Source organism: Petromyzon marinus, unplaced genomic scaffold, assembly GCF_048934315.1.
Source record: "Petromyzon marinus isolate PM22_M1 ecotype Great Lakes invasive population unplaced genomic scaffold, UKy_Petmar_22M1.pri1.0 PM_G_Scaffold_53, whole genome shotgun sequence".
Taxonomy (NCBI): Eukaryota; Metazoa; Chordata; class Hyperoartia; order Petromyzontiformes; family Petromyzontidae; genus Petromyzon; species Petromyzon marinus.
The window spans coordinates 108,905-125,895 of NW_027423006.1; the positions used below are offsets into that span (position 1 = coordinate 108,905).

The window sequence follows — 16,991 nt, forward strand, 5'->3', positions numbered from 1 at the left end:
CACTACCACCAACTCGACTCCCACTTTATCCCCATTGAAAATCGATTCCATGAGCACCATTCACCAACAATCGATTCCCATGTTATCACAACGGGAATCGACTACATACCATCAAAATTCTCCAACAATCGATTCCCATGTTATCCGCAAAGGAATCGATGCGAGTATTTTAATCGAACCGAGAATCGATTTTCCCTCCACGTGAGGTTCATGGAGATGGGGAAGTTCTACGGACCTGGTCGACTCCTCCACCTCCTCCTGCCTCTCCTCCTCCACATCGTCACTTGCAGCCACGGTGAGCCGAGCGGGACAGAGGTCGATACATCTGGTACCAAGCTGTGGTGTACGTGGGGAGCGGTGGTGCAGTGGTTAGCGCACTGTGTGAGTGTGTGGGGAGTGGTGGTGCAGTGGTTAGCGCACTGTGTGTGTGTGTGGGGAGTGGTGGTGCAGTGGTTAGCGCACTGTGTAATTGTGGGGAGCGGTGGTGCAGTGGTTAGCGCACTGTGTGTTTGTGGGCAGTGGTGGTGCAGTGGTTAGCGCACTGTGTGTGTGTGTGGGGAGTGGTGGTGCAGTGGTTAGCGCACTGTGTTTGTGGGCAGTGGTGGTGCAGTGGTTAGCGCACTGTGTGTGTGTGGGGGGAGTGGTGGTGCAGTGGTTAGCGCACTGTGTGTGGGGGGAGTGGTGGTGCAGTGGTTAGCGCACTGTGTGTGTGGGGGGAGTGGTGGTGCAGTGGTTAGCGCACTGTGTGTGGGGGGAGTGGTGGTGCAGTGGTTAGCGCACTGTGTGTGTGTGGGGAGTGGTGGTGCAGTGGTTAGCGCACTGTGTGAGTGGGGAGTGGTGGTGCAGTGGTTTGCTCAATGTGTTGTTCACTCATCTCCCCAGCTCCGCCTTCCCCATTGAATGTACGTTTGGAATCTCGAGACCTCCTTGCAGACCTCTGCTGGGACCCCGGTGAAGTTGACCCCAAAGGGGATAGACCCCCAATTGTTGAGCCTTCAACCATCGACTCCACCACCACCACGGCCAACTCAACTTTTCTGGACGTTACCTACACAGTTCAGAGCAAACTGTGAGATGCTCCCTCACTCACCCACCCGCTTGATCACTTACCAACTCACTCACCCACTCACCAACCCACTCACTCAACCACCCACTCACTCAACTACCCACTCACTTATCCACTCACTAACTCACTCACCCACTCACCCATTCACCCACTCACCTATTCACCCACTCACTCACCCACTCAGTCACTCGCCCACCCACTCACCCACCTACTCACCCACCCACAAACCCACTCAACCTCCCATCCATTCACGGCTGAATTCACTCACCCACTCATTCACTCACCCACCCATCCGTCACTCACTCAACTCACTCACCCTTAAACCCACTCACCTAATCACTCACCAACCCACTCACCCATTAATTCACTCACCAACCCACTCACTCACTCAACAACAACCGCGATTTGCCACTAATTGGCTGTGACATCATAATGGCACTTGTGCCAGACTATATGCACGTTGAGGCCACGTCAAGTGTTGAACGCCCGCTGGCAGGAGCATGCTGGAGTAGCCCACCGATGGGACTTTGTCCAGATCTTTCAGGAATTTGTGAGCTCCTCACACAATCCTGCCTGGTTAAACCCAGGATGGATTAAATTTCGATTTAAAGCTTTCGTGACTGCAAGGATTAATCTTCTTTGGTTCTTTCGGTAAAGTCACGTAGAATGAGAATAAAATAATACATTGATAAAATAAAATAACACAATAATCTCACGACGTTTCGGCCACAACACAAGCAGCCTTCATCAGGTGAAGGGACGAGACTGTCTGGAGGACAGCGCTGTGTTATTTTATTTTATCAATTTATTATTTTATTCTCATTCTACGTGACTTTACCGAAAAAACCAGGATAGATTGTAGGCAGGCCCGCCTAAATGTTTCGAACTGGCAAAGATGTTCCATTAGGGGGCTCCACGTTTTTCAAGCGTAGAGAAGGAAGGGAATGATTGTGGCCAAGAAGACTTGAAGCTTCGTGCAGAGCGACAGACCAGGTAGCTTCCACACAACGTTACCGATGAAAAGATATTGCCACGCGACTGATTCGGAGTGAGACCTCTACTGTCAAACCTTAGCCGGTCATGAGCACACTGCTCAGGTATGGGAAACTCTCCACTCTCTCCACAAATGCCCCATCACCAATTGGGAGTTGTGGGGGTGGAGTGTCTGATGGTACAAAATACCCAGGCAGGTGCTTAGTTTTGGTGGGTCTGATGGTAAGGCCCCACCTCTTGGTGGCAAGCTCCAGGTTCAGCAGCAGCACCTCCAACTCCTCCTCTGAGTGAGCAGCACTTACCAGACCATCAGCATATGTAACATGGTTGACCAATATGGAGCCATCCCTTGACTGCACCTGGGCATCAATCATCCTCCCATTGTATCTGTACCAGACGTAAATTCCACCGATACAGCCATCAAAGGCTTCACAAACTACTTGGTCGAAATAGGTGTTAAATAATGTGGGACCCAAGGTGAACAGGTAATGGCTCCAACTCCCAGTCACGTAGTTTTATCCGGGCCCGCTCACCATCATGAAGGTCCTTAATTATTGTAAGCAGAGGGTCAGGGACTCCGAAAGCATGAAGAGCAACCCAGAGCCCAGGCCTACTGATGGTATCATAGGCCTTGACCAGGTTAATAAAGCAGAGATGTAGGTCTTGTTGGAATTCCCTACACCTCTGCTGTAGCAGATGGACGGAAAATATGGCATCTGTGCAGGACCACCCTTTCCTGAAACTTGCATTGTGGCTCCGCAAAGCCTCTCCTCAGCATGCCTGGCAGGGCGATGTTGAATAATCCTTGCCAGGACGTTTCCCGGCACACTGAGGAGTGAGATGCCCCTGTTGTTGTTACAATCTGTGCGGTCTCCCTTCTTAAAGAGGGGGGACCACCAGGGCATCCTTCCAATCCTGCGGAACCCGTCCAGTGGTCCAGACTATTGTTATGATGTCATGTGCACAAATGCCACCCTCCCTCAACATTTTGCTCGGGGCCTTTCCTGGTCTCAGACTCTGGATTGCCTTCAGTACTCAACAGATGGCACCTCACCCAGCCACTTACAGGGGGTGACTTCCAACATTTGAGGCACCGCAGCCTCAGCAGGGTCATCCCCACTTTGTCCCACAATGTTTTCCAGGCTGAGGGATTTTCCCTCCCGCAGGACCTCACAGAAATGCTCAGCAAATCTGCAAACCTGTTCCTGGGGGTCGGAAATTGAATCACCGTTCTTTCCGCTAAATATGGAAATAGGTGTGGCGCTGCAAGTTACTTTTTTGACGGAGTTATTTGTGATCGCGGGCCATTGAGGCAGATTCCATCTGCTCAGCAACCCGCGACCACCACCAATCCTTGGAACACCTCACGGCTCTCCGAACCTCCGAGCGAAGGCTGCAGTAAGCCTCCTCATTCTCTGACGTGGGATGCTGTAGACGATTAGAGTGGGCCTGTCACTTTTCTCAGCCAGCCTGAACACCTCTTCTGTCAGTGAGGGTCTCTGGCGAGGTCTGGACCGTATTCCCAAGCAGCCATTAAAGCTGCATGAGTCACAGTCCAAAACCTCGCCCATTTCCCCTCGACATCAGGAGTGGGGGACAATGCCAACCCCAGCTGCAAGCGATGATGAAATTCTCACTTGCAACTTTCATCAGCTAACTGAGACCAGGCCACTGGGTTTGAATGGGGTCCTGGGTATACACCCACCATTGGAGTAGAAGAATGGCAGGCGCATCTTCCAGATGGCAAGTCGATGGTCAGTGAGCAAATCAGCTCCATGGTAGGTCCTTGTGTCAAGGACATGGGCCAGCATCTGCTGTTCCATCACTATGTAGTCCAGCAGATGTTCTTTGCTTGGACCTGGCATGCATCCATGATGTTGCGTGGATGCGCCGATGCCAGAACAGCGTGTTGGTAATTACAAGCCTATGGGCTGCACAAAAATCGTGCAGCCTTCTACCGTTGTTATTGAGCTGATCTGGCCCATGCCTTCCAATCACTCCAGACCAGGTGCCAGCATCATGACCAACTTGGGCATTAAAGTTGACCGACAATGTGAATATCCCGAGGGGCCACTTTAGCTAGCACTTGTGACAGGAGCTCATAGAAGGCATCTGACTCATCGGCCTTGCCTGCGTCCCTCCACGGATGTTCGTCTTCGGTGGGGGCATAAGTAATGACGACCACCGCTCCTCACCTCTGGTTGATGGGAAAGCGAGCCCAAAGTAGCCTGGGGCTTACAGCTTCCCACACCTCACCGCCACACTCCCACGACCCCTTCATTATTTTGTTCATAAGAAGAGCCACTCCCTGTTGTTTGGCAGGCTCCTGCCCCGAGTAGAGGACTGTCCACCCCTCATGGTGGCAGGAGCCAGAGCCGGTCCACCGGACCTCCTGAATACCGCAGAGATCCAGGCGGTACCAGTCCAGCTCCCGACAGAGGAGTGGCAGCCTCTCCTTCGCAGTGAGCGTTCGAACATTCCACGTGGCCATCCACAGTGGTTTTTTGCTGTTTCCAAATGGGGTTTTGTAAGGAGACGTCATCGACGCCTGTCCCGCCGGGGCACTAAACAATGCGCATAATTTGATATTTTGTGTGTTGTTTAGTGGTAATTAATTGAAGGTGGAGCGGTTAACAGCCCCTTGCACACGTTCAGAGCTCCCTTTGACCATTGTGGTGGCTACAAACGCCCACTCACTCACCAACCCACTCACCCACCCACTCACTCAGCCACGCACTCAACAACCCACTCACCAACCCACTCGCCCATTAATTCACTCAGCCACTCACTCGACAACCCACTCACCCACTCACTCACCAACCCACTCAATCAGCCACTAACTCGACAACCCACTCACCCACTCACTCACCAATCCACTCGCCCATTAGTTTACTCACACACACACGTCTCTCTCAGTCACCTGCTCACTCGCTCCTCACCACTCCTCACCATTTCCTTTCCATGTTTCTGTCTGCGCAGTTTTGGACAAGTCCACTGGCAGATCGTCTGCTCTGCCACAACAGAGACGCGGTGCAATGTCTCCTCAGCGCTGGAAGATCCCACCGACCGCTACCACCTCCGCGTCAGATCCACCGCCTCATCATCACCACTGTCCTCACCCTGGGTCGTGGTTGAGGTCGTGCACTTGAAGACAAGTGAGTGGCGTGAGATCGGCCATGTGCCGCTGTCTCTGTCTCTGTGTGTGTCTGTGTGCCGAATGGCGGTTGTTGATGTTGTGTGCTCGCCAACAGCACTTACCCCAACTGTCTGTGCAAGCTATATGAGAGATCTTGTTTTTATGTGTCTGTGTGTGTTTCTGTCTCTCTATGTGTGTCTCTTTGTGTAACTGTTTGTGTCTCTGTGTGTGTGAGTGTCTGTGTTTAGGTCTCTGTGTGTGTGAGTGTCTGTGTTTGTGTCTGTCCATGTGTCTGTGTGTCTCTGTGTGTGTGAGTGTGTTTGTGTCTGTCCATGTGTCTGTGTGCCTCTGTTTGTGTGAGTGTCTGTGTGTCTGTGTGAGTGTCTGTGTTTGTGTCTCTGTGTGTGTGAGTGTCTGTGTTTGTGTCTGTCCATGTGTCTGTGTGTCTCTGTGTGTGTGAGTGTCTGTGTGTGTGTGTGTGTGAGTGTTTGTGTCTGTTTGTGTCTCTGTGTGTGTGAGTGTCTGTGTTTGTGTCTCTGTGTATGTGAGTGTCTGTGTTTATGTCTCTGTGTGTGTGAGTGTCTGTGTTTGTGTCTCTGTGTGTGTGAGTGTCTGTGTTTGTGTCTCTATGTGTGTTACTGTCTGTGTTTGTGTCTCTGTGTGTGTGAGTGTCTGTGTTTGTGTCTGTCCATGTGTCTGTGTGTCTCTGTGTTTCTCTGTCTGTGTCTGTTTGTGCCTCTTTCTGTCTGTGTCTGTCTGTAACTTTCCCACTCACTCTCACTCACTCTGTAGAACAGGGGGAGATCACACAAACTCCAAACATACAACAGCAGGCATCGTCAGGGTCTGGATTCGAACCAACGGCCTCCGGCTCACTAGGCGAGGGAGATAACACCCCCCCCCCCACGCGTGACTCCCCCCCCCCGGTGTCTCAGCTGTCCTCAGTGCTCCGATATTCACCCTGAAGCTCACCAAGAAAAGGACGGTGGAGGAGGGTGATGGCGACGGCTGTGACGACGGCGGTGACGACTGCGATTGTGTGGTGGCTGGGAAGGTAGACGCGGTGGTTGACGCAGAGCCGGAGGTCTGGGAGCTGTCAATGTCGGCCTACGTTGAGCGTTTGTTGCTGAGAAGGATGGTGGGGCACCGACTGGATTTCTTTTTTCAAGCGGAGTACTCGGCAAAAGGGGGCGCTCCGAATGCGGTGAGCGGTTGCGGGGGTTGTGACGGGGGTTGGAAGGTTGTGGGGGGGACGTGAGTGGTGATTGAGAAGCCTTGGGTATCGGAGGGAGTAGCCAAACCTTGTGAGTGGGTAAGTTAGTGAAAGAGTTAATGAGTGGATGAGTGAGTGATGCTACTCTACTACTGATGATACCTCTGTAGTGTACCACTTCTGAGACACTAATCGTAGGAGGCAACACGTCTATTCTACACATTTAACAATTGTTCACACACGGGATAACTACAGACTGGTCAGAGCAGCCGGCACGCTGCCTGACGATGAAGACGTAGCACATTGGGTTCCACTCCACCGACAGACAGCCTTTATCCAGCCTCAGGACTTCCCTTTTATGCCCCCCCGGTGTGGCCTGGCTCCGCCCTTGGCCACGCCCCCTTCTGGAAACCCACCAGAAGGCTCTGGGCCATACCTCACGTGTCCCCTCGGGCACCCTTGCCACACATCCCTTACCCCGGCCTATCACGTGCTCCACCAGCCGGCCGGTTTGCCATGTCCTCATATGCCCCCTACTGCCAGCAGTGCGCATCATGCACCCGAGTAACCCACTCCGTGGCATTGCATTCTCTGCTGCCAGAACGGCCGCTGCACCCTGCTCTGCTGGCAGGTATGGCTGTGACGCCCACATCTCCTCTCTCTGTCGGTAACCAGCACCACGTGCCATAGTGACCCATTCTGTGTCACTTCACTACGACTGTAGTGAGTCCAACTGAGTCGCAGACGTTATTCTTTAGAGGCAACACATTTGTTGTAACACGTGACATACAAAGGGGTAACTGCCCCTTTACCAGATATAGCCTAGGGGTGGTGACCACCCAGCTAACTAATCTATACGTCGGAGTTACAGCTACGAAGGGTCGGACCCTCACTCGGGTCCCCGGCCACATGTTGATGCCTTGTAGGACGTAGAGCTTCCAGCTTGTAGACGTGGAGCTTCCAGCTTGTAGACGTAGAGCTTACAGCTTGTAGACGTAGAGCTTCCAGCTTGTAGACGTGGAGCTTCCAGCTTGTAGACGTGGAGCTTCCAGCTTGTAGACGTGGAGCTTCCAGCTTGTAGACGTGGAGCTTCCAGCTTGTAGACGTGGAGCTTCCAGCTTGTAGACGTGGAGCTTCCAGCTTGTAGACGTGGAGCTTCCAGCTTGTAGACGTGGAGCTTCCAGCTTGTAGACGTGGAGCTTCCAGCTTGTAGACGTGGAGCTTCCAGCTTGTAGACGTGGAGCTTCCAGCTTGTAGACGTGGAGCTTCCAGCTTGTAGACATGGAGCTGCCAGCTTGTAGATGTGGAGCTTACAGCTTGATGACACGACTATTGATGATGATACTACTACTACTGATGATGATGCTGCTACTCCAGGTGAACTTCGTCAGTTGCCACCACGCGGTGTGTCCGCCTGGAGACGCTGATGAGTACTGTGCCCGTGCGAGGGTCATCGCTGACTTCCTGCGGCGGAAGGCAGGGGAGTGGTCTCCGCTGTCCTGTGTGTCCGTCCCTCCACGACACAGCGCCGTGGGTGAGTGGGTGGGTGAGTGGCTGGGTGAGAGAGAGAGATGTTTGTGTGTGTGTGGTGATTGCAAATCCTTTGATATCGGAGTAAGTTGCCAAACCTTGTGAGTTGATGGGTGAGTGAGTGGGTGGGTGGATGTCTATGTATCTGTATGTATCTAAATTAGTCTCTATGTATCTTTATGAGTCTCTATGTGTCTCTGTATCTCTTTGCAGAGTATCTGTGTGTCTCTGTGGGTCTCTGTGTATCTCTATGTAGGGTCGCTATGTATCTCAACCAGCCTCCATGTGTGTCAATGAGTCTGTATCTCTGTAAATCTCTGTGTGAGTAGTTTATGGGTCTCTGAGTAGTCAATGAGTTTTCTGTGTGAGTAGTCTATGGGTCTCTATGAGTGTATTCATCGGACGACTAAAGTTATTAAACTGAGTAAAGTTATATTCTTGGTTCTTTCGGTAAAGTCACGTTGAAGGGAAACAATAAAATAATAAAATATATATAAAACAATAACATTATCACAACGTTTCGACTGTAACACAAACAGTCATCATCAGGTGTGAAAACCAACGGCAAAAAACATTTGAAAGAAGTGGCGGTTTGTATTTATTTTTAAACGTTAACACCACGGACAGCGATTTGTCAGTTTGTTTATAAGGACGAGTCCATCTATGTTCGGAAAAGAGGAGGGGGAGACGAAAAATTAATGTATGCTGTCTGAAAGCCACCGTAAACGTGAACAATCAATTAAGACCCGAAATGGTTTATCAAATCCTTCCAATGATTGCTAAGCCAGAATCCATCTTCTCGATTGAAATTGTCTCTGTGTTTGTATATGTGGATAGCCTCATGAACGAATCTCTCGTGGTAGCCCGATGGCTTGCAAAGAACCTCTGTCTTGGAGAAGTCAATGTCATGTGAGCCTACTGAATTATAACAGTGATCTGCCATGGCCGAGGTGTTGGTCTTACCGTGTTTAAGGTCTGCTTTGTGTTCACGAATGCGGTCCGAGACATGTCGTTTGGTTTCTCCAATGTAACTACTACCACAGAGGCAACTTGGTTTGTAGACACCAGGGTACTGTATGTCCAGAATCACATCTTTTACAGACGAAACCAGATCACGGATGTTATGTAATGTGTTGAAACTGACCTGGATCTTGTGTTTATTCAAGATTTGGAGATCTTTTTTGTGATCCCCGCAATGTAGGGTAAAGTAATGGTTTTGAAAGGCTCCTCAAGAGGGTCATTCTTCATGGTTTGAGTGATAGCTTTGCGGATTGTATAGTCGGAGTAACCATTAGCCTTAAGAGCTTGGTGTACGTGCTTGAGTTCACTGCCTATGTGTTCCTGGTCGGATATGCATTGGGCTCTATGGTGCAGAGTCTTGATGAGATAATTCTTCTGTGATGGATGGTGGTGGGAATCCGGTTTCAGATATGCATCCGTATAGGTAGCTTTCCTATAGACAGAGTGGCTCATTGAACCATCAGGTCTCTTTTTTATTAAGACATCCAAAAAAGGTAGCTTGCCATCTTTTTCGACTTCCATGGTAAATCTGATGGCTGGGTATATGGAATTGATGTGGTCGAAGGATTGGTCTAGAGCAGGCCGGCCATGTGGCCAGATGACAAAAGTGTCATCCACGTACCTCTTCCATAAGGTTGGGCCGAGAGTGGCAGTCTGGATGTCGTCAGTCTCAAATTTCTCCTTGAAAATGTTGGCTATAACTGGAGATAGGGGGGAGCCCATTGGGGTTCCCTCAGTTTGTAGAAAGTTCCATTCCAAGTGAAGTATGTATTGGTTAAGCAGTGTCTCACCAGGGGGGGTACCTCAATGTTTAGTCCTTGATGAACCAAGTCTTCAATGATTGCGATGGTGTTAGGTACAGGAACTTTGGTGAATAAGGAAACTACATCAAAACTGACAAGCAGGTCGTCTGGGGACAGGGAAATACCCTTGATTGTCGATACCAGTGAGTAGAATTTTGTACCGCAGAGGTGGTTTTTCCAGTGAAAGGACGCAGGATTTCAGACAGAAAACGAGCCAGTTTGTAGGTGGGGGAGTTGATAGAGATGATGGGACGGAGGGGTGTATCTACTTTATGCATTTTTGGTAAGCCGTATAATCTTGGTGGCCTGGCAGCAGAAGGTTTCAACAAAAACTGTTTAGATTGATCAATTAATGCGGTTGAATCAGAAATAATTTTGTTGGTTTGTGTGACGAGGCTGTTGGTGGGATCTCTTTTTATTTTTGTATAGCTGCCATCGTCGAGTAATTCTTTCATTTTGTTGTTATATTCTATTTTATCCATGATGACAGTAGCATTGCCCTTGTCAGCTGAGAGGATTACAATGTCATCCCTCTTTTTTAATTTGTATAATTCAAAACGCTCATCTTTGCTGAGGTTGCTAGCTGGCATCTTAGCGTTTTTGAGGGTTGCAGCGATTTCAGATCTTGCTACGTCTGCAGCGATGTGACCCAGGCCCTTGAGAACAACGTCTACTTGGGCAATGATATCAGTAACTGGTATGTGTTTAGGGGTGACTGCAAAGTTTAGACCTTTAGCTAAAACGGATTTCAGACCATCGGAAATAGAACTGTTACTACGATTAATTACGACTTTGTTAACGTCTAACTTTTTGGTGTGTGGGTCCGGTCTTTTGTTGGAGAGGAGGTTAAATTTGGAAATCAGGTTGTCCTTACATTTGGTTGACATAGTAGCAGCTGAAGAGGCAGTCATATTGTCTACATGTTCCCAATCTGATGTGGACATTGTTGCCGTCAATGATAAGTGTGATTTGTAGAGTGTCTTGTCTAACTGATCTAGTTCGGTGCGTATAAGTCAGATTTTCTCTGAGATAAGAGCTAAGCTAGTTTTGAAAAGAATTCGTTTCGCATTAGAAGAAGTTACATCAGCAGAGGTCAGTGTAAATGCGATTGGTATTACCCCAGAGTCGCGACATCTCTTCAGAAAGGTGAGAGACTCGATCAGCTGAGCCTTCTTATCCCGGAGTTTGTTGAAGGATCTTAAAGTTATGTGGAAACCCTCCCCGTAGAGGTGGTTAAATTTTGATTTAAAGCTTTCGTGACTGCAATAATTCATATTCTTGGTTCTTTCGGTAAAGTCACGTTGAAGGGAAACAATAAAATAATAAAATATATAAAACAATGAAATTATCACGACGTTTCGACTGTAACACAAACAGTCATCATCAGGTGTGAAAACCAACGGCAAGAAACATTCGAAAGAAGTGGCGGTTTGTATTTATTTTTAAACGTTAGCACCACGGACAGAGATTTGTCAGTTTGTTTATAAGGACGAGTCCATCTATGTTCGGAAAAGAGCAGGGGGGAGACGAAAAATTAATGTATGCTGTCTGAAAGCCACCGTAAGCGTGAACAATCAATTAAGACCCAAAATGGTTTATCAAATCCTTCCAATGATTGCTAAGCCAGAATCAATCTTCTCGGTTGAAATTGTCTCTGTGTTTGTATATATGGATAACCTCATGCACGAATCTCTCGTGGTAGCCCGATGGCTTGCAAAGAACCTCTGTCTTGGAGAAGTCAATGTCATGTGAGCCTACTGAATTATAACAGTGATCTGCCACGGCCGAGGTGTTGGTCCTACCGTGTTTAAGGTCTGCTTTGTGTTCACGAATGCGGTCCGAGACATGTCGTTTAGTTTCTCCAATGTAACTTCTACCACAGAGGCAACTTAGTTTGTAGACACCAGGGTACTGTATGTCCGGAATCACATCTTTCACAGACGGAACCAGATCACGGATTTTATGTAATGTGTTGAAACGGACCTGGATCTTGTGTTTATTCAGGATTTGGAGATCTTTTTTGTGATCCCCGCAATGTAGGGTAAAGTAATGGTTTTGAAAGGCTCCTCGAGAGGGTCATTCTTCATGGTTTGAGTGATAGCTTTGCGGATTGTATAGTCGGAGTAACCATTAGCTTTAAGAGCTTGGTGTACGTGCTTGAGTTCACTGCCTATGTGTTCCTGATCAGATATGCATTGGGCTCTATGGTGCAGAGTCTTAATGAGAATTCTTCTGTGATGGATGGTGGTGGGAATCCGGTTTCAGATAAGCATCCGTATGAGTAGCTTTGTGTGAGTAGTCTATTGGTCTCTGTGAGTAGTCTATGGGTCTCCGTGTGAGTATTCTGTGGGTCTCTCTGTGAGTAGTCTATGGGTCTGTGTGTGAGTAGTCTATGGGTCTTTGTGTTTGTAGTATGTAGGTCTCTCTGTGAGTAGTCTGTGGGTATCTGTCAGTAGTCTATGGGTCTCTGTGTGAGTAGTCTATGGGTCTCCGTGTGAGTAGTCTGTGGGTCTCTTTGTGAGTAGTCTATGGGTCTCTGTGTGAGAAGTCTATGGGTCTCTGTGTGAGTAGCCTATGGGTGTCTGTGTGAGTAGTCTATGAGTCTCTGTGTCAGTAGTGTGTGGGTCTCTGTGTGAGTAGTGTGTGGTTCTCTGTGTGAGTAATTTGTGGGTCTCTATGAGTAGTCTATGGGTCTCTGTGTGGGTAGTCTATAGCTCTCTATGAGTAGTCTATGGGTCTCTAGTAGCCTATGGGTATCTATGAGTAGCCTATGGGTGTCTGTGTGAGTAGTCTATGGGTCTCTGTGTGAATAGTGTGTGGGTCTCTGTGTGAGTCGTGTGTGGTTCTCTGTGTAAGTAATCTGTGGGTCTCTATGAGTAGTCTATGGCTCTCTATGAGTAGTCTATGAGTCTCTGTGTGGGTAGTCTATGGCTCTCTATGAGTAGTCTATGGCTCTCTATGAGTAGTCTATGGCTCTCTATGAGTGGTGTATGGGTCTCTGTGTGGTCTCCCTGCCCAGGCCCTCCCGTGGGTGTCGTGACGGAGGGCCAGGCCTTGGCAGCCATCGGCCAGAAGGTGGCGCTGCTTCACTGCCACCTGCGGGTTGCGGCCGCGGTGACGCTGACGCAGGTGAACTGGCTGAAGGTCACCGTCGGTGATGACGGCCGGAAGAGGGCCAGCTTGGCGGTGCTCAATCCACGACACGGCACGGCATACCCAAACTCTCCCCTCATGGGCCGTGTGCGCTTCCGCGCCGGGGGGCGCGGAAGTGCACGCGGCGACTTCTCGCTGGAGCTGCTGGACGTGCAGCACGGCGACGGGGGCCTCTTCCTCTGCCACGTGGCCACCTTCCCCACCGGCAACTTCGAGGGAAGCGTCAACCTCTCCGTCGTCGGTGAGAATCGGCGCTCTCCGTTGTCTTTCTTCGCCGGCACTGTGGCCACAACTTTGCCACAACTTTTTTCGTCGGACGAATAAAGTTGTGGCAAAGTTGTTGCGGTCGTTGTTGTTGTGGTCATTGTGCCACACAGAGAAGCCGACGGTGGCATCGGCGTCAGCGGCGTTTACGGCCGGCCTGGTCTGCCGGGCCCCCCGGGCCGGTCAGGCCGGCAGGTCCTGCTGGGCCACTGTCGTCGCCGTGGGCCTCGCCCTCGCGGCCGCACTGCTCTACCGCCGCCGGCTCCAAGCGGCCGCGTGAGTCGCCCACCTCGTCACCTTCCCCGCCACCCCACCCCCTCGCTGAGCCTCTCACCTTTAACCACCGCGGAAGTGCACCACCCCCTCCCGCTGCCCGCTTCCCCGCTCGTCCCGATGTCGCTGGAATGTCACTCGAACGTCAGCGGCGCCCCTCGCGGGCTTCCTCGTGCGACGAATTACCGCTGTGCATCCCGCCCACCCCCCCCCCCCCCCCCCGGCGCGTGTGCAGGGAAGAGCCCCGCGCCTCCCGCAAGCCACCACCAGGCGGCAAGGAGGACGACCGTGGCCACGTGAGTGGGGGGAGGGGGGCGCGCGGGATCGGAGCACGTGGGATCGGAGCCAGCGGGATCGGAGCAAGCGGGATCGGAGCAAGCAGGATCGGAGCACTCGCCGCTCGTGTGTGTTGTCTTGATTTAAAGCTTTCGTGACTGCAGTAATTCATATTCTTGGCTCTTTCGGTAAAGTCATGTTGAAGGGAAACAATTAAATAAAATATATATAAAACAATAAAAATTCTCACGACGTTTCGACCATAACACAAACGGTCGTCATCAGGTGTGAAAAAAAAACCAACGGCAAGAAACATTTGAAAGAAGTGTCGGTTTGCATTAATTTCATAATAAAGGTTTTTGGGTTAGATCGCGTTATATATAAATGTGTCGTAACCCTCCACCACCCGACACGGCCAATCAGCATGGAAATGGAGGTGAATAACACACTCCCATTCCTAGATATTTTGCTTGGACATGGCCTAAACGGTAAAATAACACACAGCATTTACAGAAAGCAAACGCACACTGATGCCTATCTGAATACAGAGTCACATCATCATCCAGCTCAGAAATCCTCTCTTATCAAGACGCTCATACATCGGGCTAAAACAGTGTCAGATGGTGAGAGTCTAGTGAGAGAGATTAAACACGTTAAAGATGCACTACGACAGAATGGCTACAGTAATGCTCAAATTAACAGAGCACTGAATGCCAAATCACGATCGCAAAGCAATACTGCTGAAAGCGACCAGATTGTTAAAACAATAAAAAATCTATATATCTCAGGAGTAACTGACAAATTAGCCCGTGTTTTGCAAAAGCAAAACATTACAGTAAGATTTGGTACAGTACACAAAATTCAAAAACTAGTATCTTGCACTAAAGACGCATTACCTAAATTATCAACAGAAGGTGTATATCGGATTAATTGTTTATGTGGCGGCTGCTACATTGGACAGACGGGACGTAATATCAGCGTAAGACTAAAAGAACATCAGAGAAATATTAAATTATCTCAAACACAACTGTCGGCAGTGGCAGAACATGCTTGTCAACAAGGACACTCAATTGATTTTGACAATGTTGCAGTGTTGTGTAAAACTAATTATTACTGGCAAAGACTAATTAGAGAATCCATTGAAATTGAGAGGAATAAGAATAACTTTAATCGCTCTGACAGCTACAGGCTTAGTGCGGGCTGGAAGCGTATTATTAAATAATACACATTACATTTTGATTTAAAGCTTTCGTGACTGCAGTGATTCATGTTCTTGGTTCTTTCGGTGGAGTCGCGTTGGGGGGGAAGCAATAAAATAAAAGAATATCTATGTTTATTGTTTCCCTTCGGCGTGGCTTTGCCGAGGAAGCTAGGAATATGAATGCACATTACAATTCCTTATAGGGGAAACACATACTAATTAACGGATTACTAACATAGCATATAATCACTAACACATTACAACTAATTACTAATCTACAACTCATTACTAATCATAACCAATGACTGATTACTAATCGATTATATAATTACAATACCCCCCCCCGCCTCTAATCACTTCACCTGATATGAGTTAAGTGATGATGTCACCCTGCTGCTCTATATAAAACCGGAAGCAAGCGAGGGCTTTACCATTCTGGCGAATTGCCCGATGATGCTGGATGTATTTACCAGCGAAACGTCGTACTCAAACTGTAAATGTGGATTCACACTTCAACACACCGGTGGGCTAAAATAGTGAATTATTTGTCTTTTGTCAACGTGACACTTTTTTTGCTGATTGGCCGTGTCGGGTGGTGGAGGGTTACGACACATTTATAAATAACGCAATCTAACCCAAAAACCTTTATTATGAATAATATTGGTCGCGAAAGCCTACGTGTTAAATTGCATTAATTAATTTATTTTTAAATGGTGTATTTATAAAAAACGTCAACGCCACGCACAGCGATTTGGCAGTTTATTTAGAAGGACTAGTCCATCTATGTTCTGAAAAGAGGAGGGGGGAGACGAAAAATTAATGTATGCTGTCTGGAAGCCACCGTAAGCGTGAACAATCAATTAAGACCTGAAATGGTTTATCAAATCCTTCCAATGATTGCTAAGCCAGAATCCATCTTCTCGGTTGAAATTGTCTCTGTGCTTGTATATGTGGATAGCCTCATGAACGAATCTCTCATGGTAGCCAGATGGCTTACAAAGAACCTCTGTCTTGGAAAAGTCAATGTCATGTGAGCCTACTGAATTATAACAATGATCTGCCACGGCCGAGGTGTTGGTCCTACCATGTTTAAGGTCTGCTTTGTGTTCACGAATGCGGTCTGAGACATGGTGTTTGGTTTCTCCAATGTAACTAAGTTGCCTCTGTGGTAGTAGTTAGGTCTTAATTGATTGTTCACGCTTACGGTGGCTTCCAGACAGCATACATTAATTTTTCGTCTCCCCCCTCCTCTTTTCAGAACATAGATGGACTTGTCCTTCTAAATAAACTGCCAAATCGCTGCACGTGGCGCTGACGTGTTTTATAAATAAATAAACCGTTAAAAAATAAATAAATTAATGCAAACCGGCACTTCTTTCAAATGTTTCTTGCCGTTGGTTTTTCACACCTGATGACGACAGTTTGTGTTATGGTCGAAACGTCGTGAGAATTTTTATTATATATATTTTATTATTTTATTGTTTCCCTTCAATGTGACTTTACCGAAAGAGCTAAGAATATATATAACATTTAATCTTTAGCCATCCTTGTTAATAAAATAATCACTGACGCGTTTATGTTTTATAAAATGTATTTGATGTTCGTGAACTTGTAACTCTTGAATTTTTGTAAATATTTTAACATCTATTAAAACATGAATAGTGAGTCCAACTGAGTGGCAGATGTTGTCTTTAGGAGCAACACTTTTATTAAACTATTAACACAACATACCCCAGGCGAGGTGTCCACCCGACTAACAACGCTACAGCGAACCACACCTATGGGTTTGCGATCCCGTTCCGTACCACAAGCTGGGTCCCATACCGCTTGGCTGGAGGCTTCTTTAGCTTGACGTGGATCTCCTGCCTCTCCAACAGTAAGAACCCCGAGCTCCTCTCAGGGGAACCCCCTTATATTGGGCAGGGCTGGGGCTGCCTCCGCCTCTCTCTCGCCCTTACCCGAAGGCTCTCGAAAGCTCTTCCCGGACCATGTGACCACCCACTGGCCCCCTCTACTGGTGGCCCCCCTCCAGTATCATCCGGTCACGTGTCCCCAAGTCAGCC

At 48.6% G+C, this 16,991-nt stretch overlaps 1 protein-coding gene across 3 annotated transcripts; it reads left to right on the plus strand.

Annotated features, from left to right (window-relative positions):
* Nucleotides 1-158: 158 nt before the first annotated feature.
* On the plus strand, nt 159-15,293 carry LOC142917807 (uncharacterized). Of its 3 annotated transcripts, none has more exons than XM_076062164.1 (8): nt 159-295; nt 922-1,069; nt 5,039-5,214; nt 6,131-6,399; nt 7,786-7,942; nt 12,781-13,155; nt 13,292-13,454; nt 13,687-15,293. In XM_076062164.1, exons 1-8 carry the CDS (start codon nt 211-213, stop codon nt 13,883-13,885), a joined length of 1,572 nt encoding a protein of 523 aa, XP_075918279.1. In that variant the 5' UTR covers nt 159-210; the 3' UTR covers nt 13,886-15,293. The 3 variants fall into 3 exon arrangements, with proteins under 3 accessions (XP_075918279.1, XP_075918280.1, XP_075918278.1); XM_076062165.1 differs by having other exon boundaries at nt 934-1,069; XM_076062163.1 differs by having other exon boundaries at nt 162-295; nt 883-1,069; nt 13,687-15,292.
* Nucleotides 15,294-16,991: the final 1,698 nt, after the last annotated feature.